This window comes from Echinops telfairi, unplaced genomic scaffold, assembly GCF_000313985.2.
Source record: "Echinops telfairi isolate 266 unplaced genomic scaffold, ASM31398v2 ScPeMD7_7468;HRSCAF=8506_0, whole genome shotgun sequence".
NCBI classification, from domain to species: domain Eukaryota; kingdom Metazoa; phylum Chordata; class Mammalia; order Afrosoricida; family Tenrecidae; genus Echinops; species Echinops telfairi.
Window position 1 is genome coordinate 48,239,993 of NW_022111369.1, and position 20,687 is coordinate 48,260,679.

A 20,687-nucleotide genomic window follows, 5' to 3' on the forward strand; every position below is an offset into this window, starting at 1 on the left:
TCTCAATTCTTGTGGGATCCTTGCCCGGTTTTGGTATCAGAGTTATACTAGCTTCATAAAAGGAGTTCGGGAGTTTGCCATCTTTTTCTATGCTCTGGAAGAGTTTGTGTAGGATTGGTGTTTTGGAAAGGTCTTTGGCCACATATCTGTCCCGTGCAGTCTGTTTTGATTTCTTCACGGTTGCTTTCATGGGTTTTGACTATTGATAAAAGAAGAACGAAAGCCTTGGAAACTTCCAATTTGTCACCATGTAACATGATGTTTATTCGACTTGTTTTCGTTTCGTTGAGCTGTAGTGCACACTTCAGGCTGTAGTCTTTTTTCCTTCACTCCTTTGCCTTTACACAGTTTCCTTCACTCTTGACAAGTAAAATTATGTCCTCTGTGTATCACGTGGTGTTAATCAGCTCTTTTCCAATCCTGATAAGATGTTCTTTTTCATATAACACGGCTTCTCAGATTATGCTTACTCCTCACTGAAGGACAGCTGTAGGTTCAAAGACCAGATTATTATGTGGAAATTTGCTTTATGTGAAAATTGTGAGTTCTTTACTTGATTACACAACTGCAAAACTAAATTACTACACAACTATCAAATCTCTCATAACCAGCCGGGTTGACACATCCCTTTACCATCATAACCTGTGTTATTGTCACTTTTACTCTTAGCATTCATTCCCGTTACTACCTGCTGTTGCATAAAAGAGTCTGTAACCCTTTAACTATTTTCATAAATTGGAAATGTCAAACAACAAGATAGTCAATAAGTAAAAAGTAGATATATTTGCTTAGCATACAGATCATATAGGTAAAGTTAAAGAATGCAATCTCGCCACACACGTTTCCAGTTTTAAACTAAGTAGTATTCCCTTCTGTTCTAAGGAATGTCTTCTTGATATATGTGTAGGTCCCACATAAGCATAATTAAGTGTCCAGAATTCCCATTTTTTCAATGTTATCCATAGTGTGTTATGGTCTACACAGGTGAATGCCTTTGATGGTCAGTAATACACAGATATTTGTTATGATCTACACAGGTGAATGCCTTTGATAGTCAGTAATACACAGGTATTTGTTATGATCTACACAGGTGAATGCCTTTGATAGTCAGTAATACACAGGTATTTGTTATGATCTACACAGGTGAATGCCTTTGATAGTCAGTAATACACAGGCAAACATATTTCTGGTTACTCAGCTTTCAACCAAGGTTCATCTGGCATAAGCTAGTTATATCCTTAATTTCATGTCCTCTTCTGAATATAGCTTGAACTTTTGGCTGTTCCCTATTAAAAAGTATAACTTCAGCCATTTTTGAATTATCTTCCACAAAATGTTGATAAAATATGGTACTAATGATGTTGTCATTACATGTCATCAAGTTGTTTGTGATTCATAGTGACCCTTTGGATACCAGAATAAAAAACTGTTCAGTTCTGTGTCATTCTCACTGTTGTTATTTTTGAGCCCATTGTTCCAGCCATCCATCCATTTACTTGTGGGTCTACCTCTTCTTCGCTGACTCTCTACTTTACAGAGCACGATGTCCTTCCCAGGGACACATTTCTCCAGATAACCTATCCAAAGTCTAATCGTCCTGGATTCTAAGGAGTATCTGCCTGTGCTTTTCCCAAGACAGATTAATTTAGTCTTCTGACAGCGCATGGTATTTCTATTTTCTTTGCCAATACTATAATTCAAATGCATCTATTCTTTGGTGTTCCATATTCTTTGTCCAACTTTCAAAGGCCATTGAAAATACCATGGCTTGGGTCAGGCACACCTTATTCCTCAAATTGACATCTTGCACAAATACAGAATTCTTCTAGTCAGTTGGCCAAGTAGCTGCTTTCCATATTTCTGGGCATAGACTAAGGGATACTTTCAGAGCTGCTTCAGTTTGTTGAAACATTTCCATTAGTATTCTGTCAATCCTTTGTTTTTCACCAATGCCTTCAGTATAGCTTGAACCTTTTCCTTAAATACCATTGGATCTTGATCATATGATACCTCTAGAAATGATCGAATGTCAAACAATTAGTTTTGGAAAGGTGATTCTTTGTGTTCCTTCATCTTCTTTTGATGCTTTTTGCATTGCTCAATCTTTCAATATTGCAACTTCAATTCTTTTTCTTAACTTCTTTCACTGGAGATATATTGAGCATGTCCTTCCACTGTCAGGTCTTTGTACATTTTAGTGTAATTACTTTGTCTTCTTGGACTATCTTTTGAAATGTTGTGCTTAGCTCTTTTACATCATCATTTCTTCCATTCCCTTTGGCTACTCACCATGGATGAGCAAGTTTCAGAGTCCCCTCTGACATCCTCTTTGATCTTTTCTTTCTTTCTTTCTTGCCTTTTTATGACCTTTTACTTTTTCATGGGTGAAGTTCTTCATGTCATCTCACAGCTCATCAGGACTTCTGTCATTAATGTTCAATGCATAAATATGTTCTTCAGCTGTTCTTAAAATTCAGATGGGATGCATTATAATGAGTTGGAAGATAGAGATTCTGTTAGACCTATGCTGTAAAAAGGACTCATGGCATATAAGTGCCAGGAATCTGCCTTGCTACAAACTCTTTGTGATTTGCATAACATGCCCCTGCCTCAACAAACTGCCTTCATTTTCCCAATGCAGATTAAACATAACAGTTACAAAGGCAAATTGGAGCAGCTATCTCTTATATAAATATGCATACCTTTTCTAGAATATCTTAGACTATTCATTCAAGCAGAAAGTCCCTGTATCACAAGTTAAATTTATATAACAGGATTTCTTTTCTCAAAACCATTTTATTGGGAGTTAATACAGATATCAGTCATATCATTCCATAGTTCAATCACATCAAGCAGTATTGTACAATCGCTACCACAGTCAGTTTCAAAACATTCTTTTCCTTCCTGAATTCCTTGACATCAGTTTCCTTTTTACCTTCCCCCCTCCTCCCTCTCCCCACCTCTTTCTCTCTCTCTCTCTCTCTCTCTCTCTCTCTCTCTCTCTCTCTTTCTCTCACTGTGCTGTCCAGAAGCCCTTATACTACTTCCTGTCCCTATAAGGTTCATCATATACTGAAAAACAGAAAAATGCATAGCAGTAATTTAAGAGGGTGACCCCCAATAACATAACACATCTGAGATAAACCCCAATATGAATCAGATTACACCAAATGTGCAGCAGAGAGGGGATCGACTGACAAGGTTTTAGCAGTTCCAGGCAGGTTTAGCCTTTTGATCTTCCATATTCATCTCTCCAATGCACGCTGCCTCGTAACCACTTTCCTCCCAGCCCTCTACTATGGATAGACGTATTTCCTATGCAGCTCCCACAAATGAATCTGGGGCTCCCACTGCCATCCATAGCCTTCTGCAAACCAGAATCTCACAATCTAGACTCTGATACTCTTCCCTCCTTCAAGTTTGGATGACATGATTCACAATCCTTCAGTGACTGGTGATTGTGTGCTTCTTTCATGCGGACTTAGCTCTCAGCTCACTTGCATGGCTGCTTGTTTGGAGACAAGCCTTTAATACCTCAGATGCTGTTTTATCTGATAGCCGGAACCATCTAATTTCTTTGCCACATTTTGCTATAGCACCCATCTCTTCTTTGTTCCTTTCCTGTGGTTGAGTACCAAGTATCGAGCAGGGCCATGATGTAAGAACTAATTGTTCTTAAGTTGAAGCTAGGATTTAGTTTGAGCCCAAAATTCATTTCTGAATTTATGTTTCAGTTTGTTTTGGTTTTGGCTCCCTTTCCAAACACTCTTAGATCACATCTTATCAGCATTGCCATAGAAAGAGGGCAGAATAGAAACAACAAATAATTTGTAGTCAGAAAATGTTTCACACACCCTTGTCTTGAAGAGCAATGGAAGTAATTACTGATTTAACCTAAAATATAGCTCAGTCTACCTAGTTTCCGCAAACAGACAATAGTTCAAAAGTAGGCCCAAGCTGAAAAAATCTTACTAATTTATATAGAACTCTAGACTCTTTTGTTGTTTTTAGTTGAAAAGGTGTAAGAGCCCCTAATAAAATGATTTTTTTTAAGGCCAAGAAACTAAAACTAAAATTAAAAAAACAAAGAATCAGGAATTCCATGATATTGCTGCCCCAAAAGTTTCTTTGATTTTATCTGAAGCATCTCCATTAGTCCTTATCTTCTTCTCCTTTGATCTGTAGGCCTACATTCACTTCCTAGTATTCACTCATCCTTTTCATTTTTTTTAATACCTCCTATATCTGGTGCTGTGGATCATGGGTTAGGCTTCTAACAACAAGGTCAGCAGTGCAAACCCACAAGCCTCTCCGTGGTAGAAGGGTGACACTGTTCCCATGAAGGTGTACCATGCAGAAACTCTGTATAAGATCTCTATGAGTCAGAGCCTACACAGTGGCTGTCGGTATGCTGATTATACTGAACTTTATCATCTGCATTTAATGCCAGCTTTTACGTTTCTCAGATTCCTAAAACATAGAAAACTTTTCTAGCTTTTTAATACCATCGTTTTCAGTTTGGAACTTTCACAGTCTTGAAGGACGGGACTCCGTTTTACTTTGACTGATGGTAGGCTTCCATTGTTCCAAAGGCCAGAGGCATTTTTGAGGCCTTTCCCTGCTAGTAAAAATTATTTTGATGCTTAAAGTGATAAAGGCATGTGACTGTTTTCGTTAGGTGCCATCGAGCCAGTTGCAGCTCCCAGTGACCCTGTTTCCAACAGAACGAAGCACTGCCCAGTCTGGGCCATCCTCACAGCGGTTGTTACACCTGAGTCTGTTGTTGCGCCGAGTGTGTCAGCTCGTCTCGCTGATGACCGCACTGGCCTTGGTGTTAGCCAGCTGATTGCATCCGAACGATCACACAGGGCAGAGTGCAACAGTCCCTCCCATAGGGTTTCCAAACCGCCCCCAATGCCTGACGATTTTAAAGGTGGGTTTTTTGTTGTTTCACATAGAAGGTGTGTGTCTACAGACAAGGAGAAGGAGATAGCAGAAAAGCACACTCAGTTCACGGTCACGGGTCACAGCCATCCCGCTGAGTAGACCGACCCCAGTGTGTTTCTAAGGCTGTAGATCTTGACAGGAACAGAAAGCCCAGTCGTTCTTCCATAGAAAAGCTCTTGGATCCGAACAGCTAACCTTGCTGTTTGCAGCCCACTGCATAACCCACTACACCACCAGGTCTCCTTGGGATAAGGAAAAGAAGTTATTTATTTGTTTGGTTTTATATTTATTATTTTTAGAGCATATGTCTTTAAGAAGTGGGAAGGAGAGCTAGGAGCAAGTGGAACATCAGCACGTCCACTCTGCCAGGAAAGAGAAAAATAGGCAAGAACGCTGTGATTATTGAACCAGCATTAACTTCATATTGATTTTTGAATTTTTTCTACTCATTTTTTGCTACTCATTTGTAAGAACATATTATGTAACTTCTCTCCTGCTCAATCGAGAAATCCACGATAAGGATGTCTCTTCTGTAGCTTTTGAACTTTCATGATAATACACTTGAAGTTTTTCTATGCCTTATGTGTTCCTTCCTCCAAATATCACATGATCACTTCTATCTGCCCATGAGTCTGGCTTCCCTAACTCCCTAATCTCAAGCACCTCCTTTTCTCCAGTGTCTTTTCTTGAAGATGTATTGTCTCATACACTTATTCTCATCTAAAGTGAACTTTTTATATGCATTTATAGTTCTTGTGTATAGTCTATTTTCTTTGTTGAAATACACAAGTATCCCTTAGGATAACAGGGCTTGAACTTGCTTACTATGCAATTCCCATCCTCAGAATTATTGGGCACATGGCCACCCGAGACTAAATATGCGCTGACAGAATTATTAAACAGTAGTGTTCAGTAGCGTCGGACTGAAGATGAAGGATCTGGCAGGTCAGGAAACAGCTGACTAAGTAAGTGGGGCATACAGGATGGGGCTGATCACTCAAGGAAGTATGCATCTCACAGGTTTAGCTTGAATTTTAGCTGTAAAACAAGTCAAAATACATGTTTTCTCAGTCCATTTCAAACATTTAAAAAGTCTAGTCAGAATCATCTAAGTCATAATATATGTGGTTGTTTATCTTCAGTTAACCATACGTCATAGGTCTATACACAAAGTGCTTCTGTGGGAATAACAATAATAATAATAGCTAAAATTTTAAAATCAATTCTTGATAAATATATGGATTATTATACATATGAATTATTTGCATCTATAAAAATAATGATCACAAACATGTTTATCTTTTATTTGTTTGTTTGGTTTTTTGCTATTTTCAATAGCCAGGCACTGTTCTAAGTACTGTATATGTATATGTATGTATGTATGTATATATATATATATACACACACACACACACACACATATATATATATGCTAATCTATCCCTTGCAACATTCTTAGTAAGAGGGTACTGTTATTATCCCATTTTACTGATGAGGAAGCTTACAAAGATTTTAATAAAACGACGAAGTTTATATTAAGGGAAAAAAAACTGCCATCAAGTCGATGCTAACTCATAGCAACCCTATAGGACAGGGTAGAGCTGCCCCCTGTTGGTTTCCAAAACTCTTAACTGCTGAGAATGAAACCTCCTCTGGTGGATTTGAACTACTGACCTTTCGTTAGCGGCACAGTGGGTGACTACTATGCCACAGGCACCGTCAGATCCAGCTAGTCTCACTGCAAAGCCCACGTTCTTAGCTTGTAGGATGCACTGCCTCGAAAGACCTCATCCACCCACCCGAAAGAGAAAGGAACATTGGTTGGTGGAGGCCAGACAAAGCTGTTCATCAGCTGGTCAGACAAAGCAGTCAGATTGTCCTGCCAGGGAAATGTCCCGGGAGAAATTGTCCTGTCCGGGAACAACCTGGAAGGAATTTTCCTTTCAAGGAAAGGAATATTTGATTTGATTTTACCTTTTTTTCCCCCCTTCACATCATTGGCAATATTTTCCAATTTAAGGGCATCTGAAAATTGAATTAATGTTCTGTTTACCTCTTCTTTTATAATTTAATAAAGACTCTGAGCTCAACCCTGGACACCTCATTGAAAATCTACCCATGGTCCAATGGATTGGCTCACAGGGTGAAAGGAAATTCAGTTTTACATAGACACACTTTAAGTTGCATGATGTAGTGTCAAATACATGACTTCTTAGAATGGTTTATGCTTATTGTTTTTCTTATAATCCAACACACTTGTTATAAACGGCAGCCCTTTTTTTAAAAATCGTTTTATTAGGGGCTCATACAACTCTTATCACAGTGCATACATACATCAATTGTGTAAAGCACATTTGTACATGCATTGCCCTCATCATTCTCAAAACATTTGCTCTCCCCTTAAGCCCCTGGCATCAGGTCCTCATTTTTCCCCCTCCCTCCCCGCTCCCTCCTCCTTCATGAATCCTTGATAATTTATAAATTATTATTTTGACATATTTTGCCTTGTCCGATGTCTCCTTTCACCCACTTTTCTGTTGTCCATCCCCCAGGGAGGAGGTCACATGTAGATCCTTGTAATCAGTTCCCTGTTTCCAACCCACTCTCCCTCTACACTCCCAGTATCGCCACTCACACCACTGGTCCTGAAGGGATCATCCACCCTGGATTCCCTGTGTTTCCAATTCCTATCTGTACCAGTGTACATCCTCTGGTCTAGCCAGACTTGCAAGGTAGAATTTGGATCATGAGAGTGGGAGGAGGACGGGGAGGGAGGAAGCTTTTAGGAACTAGAGGAAAGTTGCACGTTTCCTCGTTGCTGCATCTCACCCTAACTGGCTCGTCTCCTCCGAGACTCCTCTGCAAGGGGATCTCCAGTGGCCTACAAATGGGCTTTGGGTCTCCATTCTGCACCCACCCCCTCATTCACTATGGTAAGATTTTTTGTTCTGATGATGCCTGATGCCTGGTCCCTTCGACACCTCGTGATCACACAGGCTGGTGTACTTCTTCCATGTGGGCTTTATTGCTTCTGAGCTAGATGACCTCTTGTTACCTTCAAGCCTTTAAGACCCCTATCTTTTATTTTCTTATTCAGTTTTTCTGGTAGCCTATTATAGCTCCTCTACCCCCCACCTCACTCCATTGATGTTTTCCAGAGTCAATTGTATACATATCAGGAAATCTTTATTTATCTTCAGAGTACAGCCCTCATTTCTTTAAAATTCATATGAAGATTATGAAAAGTAGGTAGTTTAAAAAAATCTTTCTCAATGTTTCTGTAGCAGTTTCTTAAACTTAGGGCTATGAATTACTCTAAAACTAGTTCTTTTGTGTATGGTGTTTGGCTATCCTCTACAAAGCAGTGGAAGTAGAGTAATGTGGGTAAAACTACTCTCAGGAGTCAAACTGCCTGGAGGTTCCTCCCTTTCGTTGTGGGCTTGGTGTGGGACTGTGGGCAAGTGACTTCACTTCTCTTAGTGTCAGCGTCTCCACATGTGAAATAGCCGACTTCATGATACCTCGAAAGTTGTGGCAAGGAGTCTTTGAAGTGTTTAGAACAGTGCTCTGTAAAGTCCTGTGTAATATTATCTGTTGGTTGGTTGGTGGTACTGTAAGATGCTTTGTTAACAAACATCATTTTAGTTCACTTTGAGCAATTCGAACAGGTAATCCAGAATGATAGGATGCAGTTCTTTCTGTATGTTATTTACTGACTAATAAAACACGTGAACATTTTGTTGCCAGGTCATAGGAGTTTCTTATGCAGTTTCAACCAGGTAGAAGAATCAGAAGATTCAATCAGAAGAATCTAGATAAGATGCCTTCAATATCCTCCTTTGCGTTTTAAGGAGACAGATGAGAAAATCATTCAAAGGAAGACCTACTTTACGCTATCTTGTTTTTAACATCTTATTTATCTTAAGGAAGTTATTTTTAATGTCGGAAAAGCCAGGAACAATGTGTTACTACATGGAAGTAGATCAAGCTCCCTGTAGTTTTCCCATCTCTGAAATGTGCACAATGCCATCTGCTGGAAAGTTTTTCCGTAACATTTCGACAATTGCTTTACCAAACCAGAGTTAAACTCTCAAAGGACTTTTCTAGTGTTTTATTTGATAAGTTAAACTGTGTATTTAAATAACTTTTTCACAAATTTTAAATAAAAAGCCTTTAATCCCCTCTCAGTGGGTTTCTTTTGAGGTAGATTATGAAAATAAATCTTTGCACCTTTTTTGAATTGATAGTTGTGCACATGCAGAAGTGCTTGGCATTTGGGTGAATATACCTGTGTGGTATCTTGTTTGATTTGAGCAACTCTCTGAGATAGTGAAATTACAATTTGCCAGTGAGAAAACTGGCTCCAAGAATTTAAGTGACCAGCCCAAGAACACTCCGTTTTAACTGGCTGCGCTAAGGCCAGAATCCAAGTTATTTAATATCAAATCCTGGGGCTATGTTTCCAACTCATATACCCTTTGTATATCAGTGTTAATCCACCTCACACTGACAGGGCCTGAGAAGATGAAAAGTAAATAATTATTCAGGACATTTTAAAAGTGAACCTGCAAAGGAGGTAACAGTTTTAATACTAAAACACAAATGCCACCCACTGCCATTGAGCCAATTCAGACTCATAACCTCCCCTGAAGACAGAGGAGAGACCCTTCTTTGGGCTCTGGAGACTAAATCTTTATGGGAGCAGACGGCCTCGTTTTTCTTGTTGTGGATTGGCTGGTAGGTTTGCATAACTGAGCCTGCATTAGCAGCCCAAAGTTTAACCCACTGAGCTACCTTGTACCCTAAATGTAGTTGATCGGTATGAGTACATTGGTTCAGACTCACAGCAACCCTGGAACTCCAAATTCACTGTGGTTGAGTCAGTTCCAGCTCACGGTGACCCTACAGGACAGGATAGAACTGCCCCTAAGGGTTTGCAGACTATAACGGTTTCCAGAGTAGATAGCCTGCTGTGTCTCCCCCACAGCAGCTGGGGGTTTTGAATTGCTCACCTTGCAAACCGCAGTCCAATGTGTAACCACTACAGCAACCATAAATGCAATAGAATTAAAATCTGTCCAACCTGTGCCACCTTCACAGCAGGTATTACACTGGATCCTGGCATGAAAATTACTGTGTCGGTCCTTCTTGTTCAGTTTTCCTCTTTTTCACTCACCCTCTACTTTATCAAGCATGATGCCCTTTTCCAGGAACCAGTCTTTTCTGATAACATGTCTGAAGTATGTAAGGAGAGTTCTCGGTATCTTCAATTCCAAGGAACAATCTAGTTGTAATCCTCCAAGCCAGGTTTGTTGGTTCTCCTGGGCGTGAATAGCACTTTCCGTATTCTTCATAAACTCTGCAATTCAAAGACATCGTTCTTCTCCGGTCTTCCTTCTTCATTTTTCGGCTTTCATGTGCTTATAAGATGATGGAAAGTCCCACGAGAGGCACACCTTAGTCTTCAAAGTGATACCTTGTTTTTGAACTTTTAAATTCTTCTGCAGCATATTTGCTCAGTAAATGCATCCTTTCACGTTTTGACTGCTGCTTCCATAACATTGGCAACTGGTCTAGTGGTGAGGAATTCTTAAAAATAGTTTTACTGGCATATAATTCACATATCATGCAATTTAATCATGCAGTCATATTAAGAAGAGTTGCGCAATTGTTGCAAGAAAATTCATTGATATATCTATGGCTTATATATGTATGTGTTTCACTTGAAAAATATTATCATTTTATCATCTGCTTCTTCTCGCCTTAGGATGTTTTAACATTAAGTCCAAGGGAATATGTCAGTTCCTTGAATATGCTACAGATTAGTTTGAGATAAAGCTCAGTTTGCTTAGTGGAGTTTTCACAGCATATCTTCCTGGTGTGGTCTATGAAGGATGTTTTGTGCCTCAAAGTGAAAGAGTCTAAAGTCCTAGGAATCTATAGCATGTGGCCCAGATCACCAAGGGTAGATAAAAACTACGTTAAAAGTATTGGCAACACAGAACCTGGCATTTTCTTCCCAGGGCTTCTATTTAAGCATTTTTGCCTGTTTTTCCCTTTGTTGGGAGGTTGCTTCCCCTACTCACCAATAGACATATACCCATCTTCTCCAAGACATACATGCTTCCCTCCTCTTGTCTTGACTTGAATTTCCAGTAAGGTTTGAGTATCATTTTTGTAGGAGTGTCTGTTGATTCCGGGTGACCTTAGCACAACGTTGTATGGCAGCAATTGAATCATCTCCAGTGGTGGGATTCAGCTAGTTCACTCCTATTAATCAGAATTGATACCTAATTTTTTTAAGATCAGCAAATCAGTTGTTAAAATGGCACTTGTGATCAGAATTTTCTCTAAGGTGGGGGGCTGAGCAGCCACCTAATGTGGAAATCACAAATTGACATTCCTTCCTCATTTTTAACGTTCATCCATGCAAAAGCATGTTCATTGTCCATAGGTATAAAAAATTAAAACTATATTTGTAATATTTATTCATTTCCTAAAATTCATTATAATTTTGATGAAATGCTGCATTTTTATTCCTTTGTGTTTGCTATTTCAGTAAACGAACACATAGCATAAAGAGAAAAAGTGCCAAAGAAGAGGATTGACATGCTGTCATTCATTTCAGCTTTGTGTTATGCCCCAAATGACCACCAAATAGTGTGTGAATTATGCAATTCCTGAACGTGTTCAAAGAGCTAAAACTATTGTCAGAACAATTGCTGTAAGTTCAGCAGAAGTGAAAATGGTGTTTCAAATATGAATGCCATATGTTCAGGAAAGAAAAGTCACCTGTTTGTAATGTATCAAACGCCATGACTATTATCTAAATGGCCTACTTTGAAAGGAATGGGACCCTATTCCCCCAGTGAAAAGATGGCCAAGGGAAATCAGACAGCCAGTGATACTCAAATAAAAGTGAAGAATATTGCAAGAGAGGACACCAATCAAGAAGCAATATAGAAAATCTTAAAAGTTTCATTGTTTTTGTCAGGTATTATTTGATATTTTTATGAATATTTTAAAATTTGTATAACAATTTAGTTTTGTGTACCTCTTTTATTCTTATTTAAATACTAACTATATGAAATAATAAACTAGCATTTGGTATATCATTGTTTATTATTTAAAACAGTCATTAGGGCACAAACCAGTTGTTAAAGTATTTGAATCCCAGCACTGGCCCTCTCCTTCTTCCCTCATTGTGAGATCTGACCTCAGCTGAGGTGAGGTGTCCTCTGTCACAGTGGTTTTTAGGATGGACATATAGAAGCGGTGGTATATGGTTTATGGGCTCTAGGAAGTCTCTCTACCTCGCTGCTTGGGAGACTCGATTTGAAGATCACATGACCTGAGAGCAGAAGCCTTCCCTTGGTCTTGGAATTTATACGTATAGAAGTAGACTCATGCAGTATTTTCCCTTTTGTGATTGACTAACTTCCTACTCTGAGGATTTCTGTTTTCTTTATATTGCATTACAATCTATACTGAAAGCTGTAGCCCTTGATATTCAGCATTGAATCAGTGCTCCAATCCTCTTGTCTTTTAGCAAGCAGGGTTGTATCATTGGTACCCTGCAGGTTGCTAATGAGCCTCCCATGCAATGCACAAGGTTTTCAGTCACTCCTTCCTCTGAATTGGGCAGCTGATTTCTTCTTTGTAGTCTGTTCTTAGTCTGGAAGCTCCACTGAAGCCTGCTCACTTTGGGTGCCCCTGTTGGAAATTGAAATACTGGTGAAATAACTTCTACCATTACAGCAACATACAAGCCACCGCAGTATGACAAAGTGACAGATATGCTCGTAAACTCAAGGGACAGTGAAAAAGTGGCAGTCCCTCACCGAGATGGACGGACACCGTGGCTGCAACAACGGCCTCGCGCACAGGAGCAATCGTGAGGATGGCAGAGGACCAGGCCGTCTTCCTTTCCGTTGTGCATAGGCTGCTACGGGACTTGATGGCACCTAACAATGATGACGACCCTTCCTGTAATCCTAACATCATGTTATTCACATAGTCTTGCATTATTTGCTTGGTTTACAGCAAATATAAGTGTGGTGGAAGGAAACAACCCTGGTTCACACATGACCATAAAACGTGAAGTGTCTCCTTATTCTGTTTAATTGCCTCTTGGTCTGTGTACAAGTTCCACAGAGAACAATGAAGTGGAATTCTCATTTTTTACAATTGCCTTAGTTTGTTATGACCCACACAGCTGAATGTCTTTGAACAGGCAATAAAAAATAAGTAAACATTTTTTCTGGTATTCTTTGCTTTCTGCCAACATCCATCTACTGTCACTAATTATAACCTCATTCCATTTTTGAATCTGGATGGAACTTCTGCCAGTTCTCAGTTAATGAATTGCTCTGACCGTCTTTGAGTTATCCTCTGTAAAAAATTTACTACCACATGATACACATGATATTACTCAGTAATTTCCACATCCTATTGGGTCACCTTTCTGTGGTCCGGGCACAATTATACATCTCTTCCAGTCAGTTAGCCAAGTAGCTGCCTTTGAAATGTCTTGATGCCGACTAGTAAGTGCTTCCAGCATGGCATCAGTTTGTTGACATGTGTCAGTTCGTAATTCACCCAATCCTGGAGCCTGCCTTTTCGCTCAGACCAGCAGTACAGGTTAGGCTGCTTCCTTCAACACTATTGGTTCTTGGCCATATCCTCTCTCCTAACATGATGGATTACATGTAAACCAAATCATATTGTGTCAACTCATCCATTGCACCTGACTCAAATAAACAACCTGAAATTATTGAATGTCAAACTGATGATTTCCTCTGTAAATATCCAATTCCTAATAAGTTGGTTTGTTTGTTTTTTAAGATGGAAGTAATACACAGAGGTGCTGTTCCAAAAATGATGGTTACTTATTTTAACATGAGGGCATGAAAAGACTAAGAATCATAGTCTTTTGGGTTCCACCGGTCTCTCTCCAGCCAGTTAGCCTTGTTACTTTCATGGTTTTGAGTTTTGTTCCATATTTTACTTCTCCTCTACCCTGAACCTTCTAATGCAATCCTTTTCAGGGCACTGGATAGTTCTAGTGGTCTCAGGGTTGTGGAGCCTGATGTGGCCCATGGATCCACTGGACTAATGATTTCCTTGTGCCTTTCAACTTTTGTCATTCTTCCTTCTGGCAATGGAGAGCGAATAATTGCATTTTATTATGTTTTAAACAGTTTTATTGGCGTGTAATCCACATAATCACTTCATGCTAATGGGCCCTGGTATCATCTGAGATAATAGTACTAATTCCGCAGGCCCAGTGACTCATTCCATTTACGTGTTTGAATATGTCTGAGAAATTCTCATAAATGTGCCCCCCCTTTTTTTAGTATATGCAAATAAACTTATTTATTTATTTATGTTTAAGTGTTTGTCCTTTTTTAAAAAATCACTTTATTGGGGGCTCATACAACTCTTATCACAATCCACACATACATCAATTATATAAAGCACATTTGTACATTCATTGCCCTCATCGTTCTCAAAACATTTGCTCTCCACTTAAGCCCCTGGCATCAGCTCCTTATTTTTCTTCCTCCCTCCCCACTCCCCCCTCCCTCATGAACCCTTGATAATTTATAAATAATTATTTTGTCAGTCTTACTCTCTCCGACGTCTCCCTTCACCTACTTTTCTGTTGTCCATCCCCAGGGAGGAGGTTATATATAGATCCCTGTAATTGGTTCCCCCTTTCTACCCCACCCACCCTCAACCCTCCTGGTATCCCCACTCTCACTACTGGTCCTGAAGGGTTCATCCTCCCTGGATTCCCCGTCTTTCCAGCTCCTATCTGTACCAGTGTACATCCTCTGGTCTAGCCAGATTTTTAAGGTAGAATTGGGATCATGATAGTGGGGGGAGGAAGCATTACAGAACCAGAGGAAAGTTGTATGTTTCATCATTGCTACGCTGCACCCTGACTGGCTTGTTCCCCCCCACCCCCACCCCTCCCGCGTCCTTTCTGTAAGGGGATGTCCCATTGCCTACAGATGGGCTTTGGGTCCCCACTCCGCACTCCCCCTCATTCACAGTGATATGACTTTTTGTTTTTTGATGCCTGATACCTGATCCCTTCGACACCTCGTGATCACGCAGGCTGGTGTGCTTCTTCCATGTGGGCTTTGTTGCTTCTGAGCTAGATGGCTGCTTGTTTATCTTCAAGTCTTTAAGACCCCAGATGAAATGTGCCCCTTTTTTTGCCTCATCATATTCATGGATATCTTTGCAGCAAAGGTCTACACATATACAAATATCATCTGTCAAATCTTTATATATTTATAGGTATACTCCCTCTCTCCCTTTTGATGATTTCTAGATCATTCAGAAATCTGAATCAAGAAACATTTAATAATGCAGCCAGAGGCTTGAAATTGTCCTTCAGCTCCTTCAGCTACACTGAGCATGTTCATTCCTTTCTGTTTTCTAACCCCATCTTTACATTTTTTCATTATAATGCTTTATTTCGTCTTCTAAGTCACCCTTTGCAATCTTCTGCTCAGCTCTTGTAGCTCATCATTCTTCCTTTCGTTTCTTGGTGTTATCCCGCAGCTCCACAACGCATTTGGCCTTCAGCCTGTCATGTTCATGTGCCAAGTCTGTTCTTGAGCTGATGTCTACATTCAGGTGAAATAGATTCCAGGTCATATTTTGGTTTACTGTATTTGTTTGAATTTTCTTCACCTTCATTCTGAACTTCCATGTACGCCTTGTTTTCACTGGGGCTACTGAGCCTCTCCGTCATCCCTTCCCACAGATGTAGGATTTGATTTCTGTGTATTCCAACTGGCAAAGTCTCCGAGTATACTCACTGTTGGTTGTTTTCACAAGGTATTTGTAATGAAGACATCTTGAAAAATCCTGTCATGCATACAATAGATACCTAATACCTGTTAAATTGCTAAATTGAAAGTTTATTTTCTGCTGAGTCAAAATTTTATTATGTATAGAAATAATATATATATATATTTATGTTATAATTATACATAAAACCCCGGGTCATTTCACAAGAGTGATTTGAGTCAGAGCATTCTATGCTGATTTTGTTTCAACTGTGTAATACTGGTCATTGTTGAAGAGATGCTTTCTTTTGATGAAAAGTAATTGTGACCTTAAAAAAATGTATCCTTTATAATACTCTATGTTGTAATGTTGCCATTTGTAACATGATTTTTTTAATTCATTTGCCTTAAGTAGAACTTTGCTGATTGTAAAATTAATGAATTTACTATTTAAAATTTTTTTTAATCGTTTTATTGGGAGCTCTTCCAGATATCATTCTATATGTGTGTACATATGATTACATATTAATGCATGTGCTATTTCACCTAGAAAAGTTGAAAACTTTTATATTATTTAGCCACAAATTATCATCTTTAGCATGTGATAATTTAGCCAATTTGTTTTTATTTTTTTCAGAGTTCTCTTACCACCATTGAGTTACCCTTCCTTTTTCAGTACCATATACAATGTAAATCCAGAAAGTATGTCTGCAGTTTAGCTTTAAGGCTTTCTTTGTTTCCAGGTACCCTGTGCAGTCCCTTGAGCATCTCAAATCATCCCTTGCTGTTTCTTTGTTTATATGGAACTGACATTTTTTTGATTTATGAATATCTTTATTTAGTGCCTTCCATCATTCTTGAGTTACTGTTCTCTTCAGAGCCTCCCACTATGGGATTCTGCTTACTTTTTCTCCATAGAATTTAAAATATGTTACACCGACTCTAAGCCTTTTAGATCTCAAGTTGAGTAATTTTCTCACCCTCTTTTTGGATCATTTCTCTTGGGTACAGATACTAACTCTGTCATCTAGCCAGACAGTCGGGCCTTTCTCGTTATTGTTAGCACTTTCTGAGTCACTAAGTATTCTTTATTAGCATTCATTTTGCACTAGTATAGTCAGGCAATGCAGATTAAAGCCCACCGTAGTTAGATTTCATGAGGAGCACTAATGGCATAGGAGTTGTGCACTGGACTTCTAGTCATAAGATCAGCAGTTCAAAACCAGCAGCTGCTCTCTGAGGGAAAATAAGACTTTCTACTCCTGTAATGAGTTATGGTCTCAGTTGGAATCAACTCTTTGATGGTGAATTTGGGATATACTCATATTTGCCAATAAATTACTGTGTATTTTTGGCTCATTCATTAAACTTTGTCAGCTTTGTCTTCCTTATCTGTTGGAATAACAGAATTAGACGGTGGTGATCCCTGAAGCTGTTTTAATGCTAATATCTATGATTTAAAATTATTCTAAATTACTTTTTAGATATTCTAATGTAAATATTAAACAAAAATTAGTCCCACAACTTTGCTTTTATGACCTATATCCAAGCTGTTATTTATCTGATATATACTTGGAGAGTTGCATTAGAGATTCAAATATTGAAGAACTTTTGAACTGTGGGTAAACAACCAATGTCCCAGCTCTCTCTCTCTCTCTCTCTCTGTTTTAAAGAGCTCGCAGTTTATTAATGGTTGACAGTTAACAGGGGAGGAGGGAGGAGGAAAGGGAGGGTCGACGATGATGAAAAATGACAATAGTTACGGTAAGGCTGCACAACAATGACTGTAATTACTGGAAGTACAGTTCCTTGTTGTTAGGGCCATGAGTCACTTCCAACTCATCGCCACCCTGTGCCCAGCAGAAAAAAGTGGTCTGCCGCGACTGCGGGGCGGGCGAGGTGGGGGCTTTCTGCTCCTGTAAGGCGCGAGAGTCTGGAAACTCACGGGGCACTTATGCTCCGGCCTATCGCGTTTGCTGTGAGTCCGAATAAACTCAGGAGCGGTGAGTTTGGTTTGGGTTGGTTATGAAAAGCAAGCATTCAGAAGGTGAAAATTCAATTAGAGATTTCTATATTATATATATGTCTGTGGGTATATCAGTATATTTTTATATCTGCTTAGCATGTTATCTATTGTTGCCTACTATACCTGAAAATGTAATCTGTTGTGATAAGAATTCTATGAAATGCATTTTAAATTAGAATTCACTCAGATGTAATTTTAAGCAGAGAACAACAAATTATTAAACATTATTAAAATATAGTTTAGAACGCCTTTTTACACAATTTGTTCGTACCATCCAAGGTCAGTACCTATTCATGGGATCCAAACCCCATGTATCACATATACTTAAGTATAAGCCATCCTGAATATCAGCCGAGGCACCTAATTTTACCACAAAAACGGCATTTAAAATGTTGAAAAACTCAGCTTTATAAAAAAAAATAAACATTTTAAAAAGCCTCAGCTTTACATAAGTATATACAGTGTCTTAATTTGGAAAACTACACATTGACAGTTTACCTTAAATTTGTATTTATGGGAAAGGTGCTGAGAGGAGAGGTTAGGGACCATACTTTAACTGATAAATCATACAAAAGAAATCATGGCTATTATGTCCTACCACTCATAGTACCAACTACTGAATTTTGGGGATCCCTGGAAAGGCCACAGAAAGACCATCATTCTCCTGCAAGGGCTCTGTGGACCCCCCCATTAAAACATTGTGCTCCTGGTGGTGAAATCGGCACCCAGCAGGCAAAAGGGGTGCTTTTTCTTTGTTATTGTGGCTACAACCACTTACTTACAGTGAACGCTTGGCCTGGTCCATGTCTGTTTGCTTTCGGTGACTATTTTAAATGGAATGAAACTTAGGTGAACTGTTCTTATCACTACAATAGTTTCATGAAAATTTTTATAGCATATTGTTATGTTCATAATCCTGAGGTTGACAGAATTCAATTCACATATCCAAGTATTGTTCTAAACATAAATAACTCCATTTCGGAATTCCACTTAAGCCTAAATACGAAAGAAAAAAAATGAGTTGATTGCAGTTCTTGTGGTGATTATAGGACTGATCCCTTAAATGTTTCACATGTGAAGAAATTGTTGTTGCTTTTTAAGAAACTATCTGTTTTGTTTCTAGGTAAATGAAATTTACCACGATGATTCCCTCGGTGTGCATATAAACGTGGTCCTGGTGCGCATGATCATGCTGGGTTATGCAAAGGTAAATGTCTGACAGTAGGCGAGCTGTGAGCCTCAGGAAAAGGGCTATCAGATAGAAGACTACGCTGCTCCCGCTATATCCAGCGCGTGTTTCTCTGAGATGCCTCTGTTGTTCTGAGCTGAGGAGCAGAAGGGGCCAGGATCTGGAGAGGAGCACGTGAGCGTGTGTCCTGATGCCCTGTGCTCTGTATTCCTTCGTCTAACGGGAATGGGGAGGTAGACTTCACGTTAGGCACGGCTGCTCGAGTGACAATACGTGGATACCGTTGTGGAGAAATCGACTTCCCTCCTCTTGTCATCATCACCAACTGTTTGATTCACTGTTCGTTCAAAAAGCCCGAATCCTGTCTACTCTATGGCAGACTCTCTCTAGGTCTTGAAATAGATTAGTGCACAAAAAGACCGGGTCTTCGCCCTTTCTTGATTTGCTAAAACCTTCTTTGACATGCGAGTCTTTCTACTTAAGTTAAACACATAGTGACTATTTTTCACTTAAAACAGCTTTTATCCTTTGAAAACCAAGATGCTGCATCACCAAAAGGCCCACAAGTCAGCTTTCCATACAATGCAACACGCTTTACCTGGTTTAAGATGTGCTACAGAGGACCCTGCCCTTGAAATAATGAAAGAATCCTGGTGTGGGTGGAATGGCTTATTCCCTTTGAGAAGAAAACATAGGAGAGTGATTAACTTAGTGATTTCTTCGAAGCTTTAGAATACACATCTAAAATTCATCCTCCTGATTGTAAAATGCATCCTCCTGATTGTGAAATCATGGACTGGTGCGTTTAGCAAATAGGAAAAATCCACAGGTTTCCATGGCATTGCCCCCTGAGCCTCCTCTGAGCATTTGCGGATGATAACGTGCCCTTGCTCTTTATCCCAACGTAGCCACTAACCCGGAATCCAAGTCAATTCCAGCTGCAGATGGTAACTGCGTTTGGTGGGTTGTTAAATCATTTGTTTGGGGAAGTATGTGATTCGTATATAACCAAGGATGAAAATTTTACTAAGAATGTAAACAGTAATAATAATATTTGCTGAAATGTAACCAAAGTGTCAGCCTGTCAAGTTCTATTTGGGTTCCAAGTTTAATTCCTCATTTTATCAGAGCTCCTTTGGGAAGTATGGTCGGTTCCTGGCTTCTAGTAATGATAGGCCCTATTCTCTCTCACTTTTAAACCCTGACCACAATGGGCAGTAGCAACATTCCAAGGAGCTTACATTCACTGATTAGAACTGCAAGATAAGAGCATGTTCCTCTTAATTGCCAGGAAGTTGACAATATGATGCGTTGTTTTACTTCTATTTTTCAGGAGGGGGTTAATCTAATGTGATCGCTCCCCGTGAAACCATCAGCATAAATCTTATCCAAGGATCTTTTAAGAATATCTGGAAAATAAAATCTCATGCCATAATTGTTCCCTCAATTTTTCTCATTAATATCTATGAAACCAAAAAAGTGCAAGCTGAATCAAAACTACTGGAACTCTTGCCAAAATGATTAATATTGAGCTGCCTTAAGATAGCAAAGCTCAGCAGCAGATAGTATGGTGAAGAATGTCAGGGAGCATTCACATGGGCAATACTGATCACTTTGGAGATGCCTTTTATGGACAGTTAGAATTCTGAAAGCAAAGCCGATATCTAAATAAGCCCTAAGCTGTATCCTTGGGGCTGTGCCGGTATAGGGAGTGACACGT

The 20,687-nt window shown here is 39.4% G+C and overlaps 1 protein-coding gene across 1 annotated transcript in view; it reads left to right on the forward strand.

Annotated features, from left to right (window-relative positions):
• Positions 1-20,687, forward strand: part of ADAMTS3 (ADAM metallopeptidase with thrombospondin type 1 motif 3) — a 326,092-nt gene that overhangs the window by 251,888 nt on the left and 53,517 nt on the right. The window contains exon 6 of the mRNA XM_045284278.1: positions 18,902-18,985. Coding sequence (XP_045140213.1) covers positions 18,902-18,985 — 84 coding nt within the window. The remainder of the gene's footprint in view (positions 1-18,901; positions 18,986-20,687) is intronic.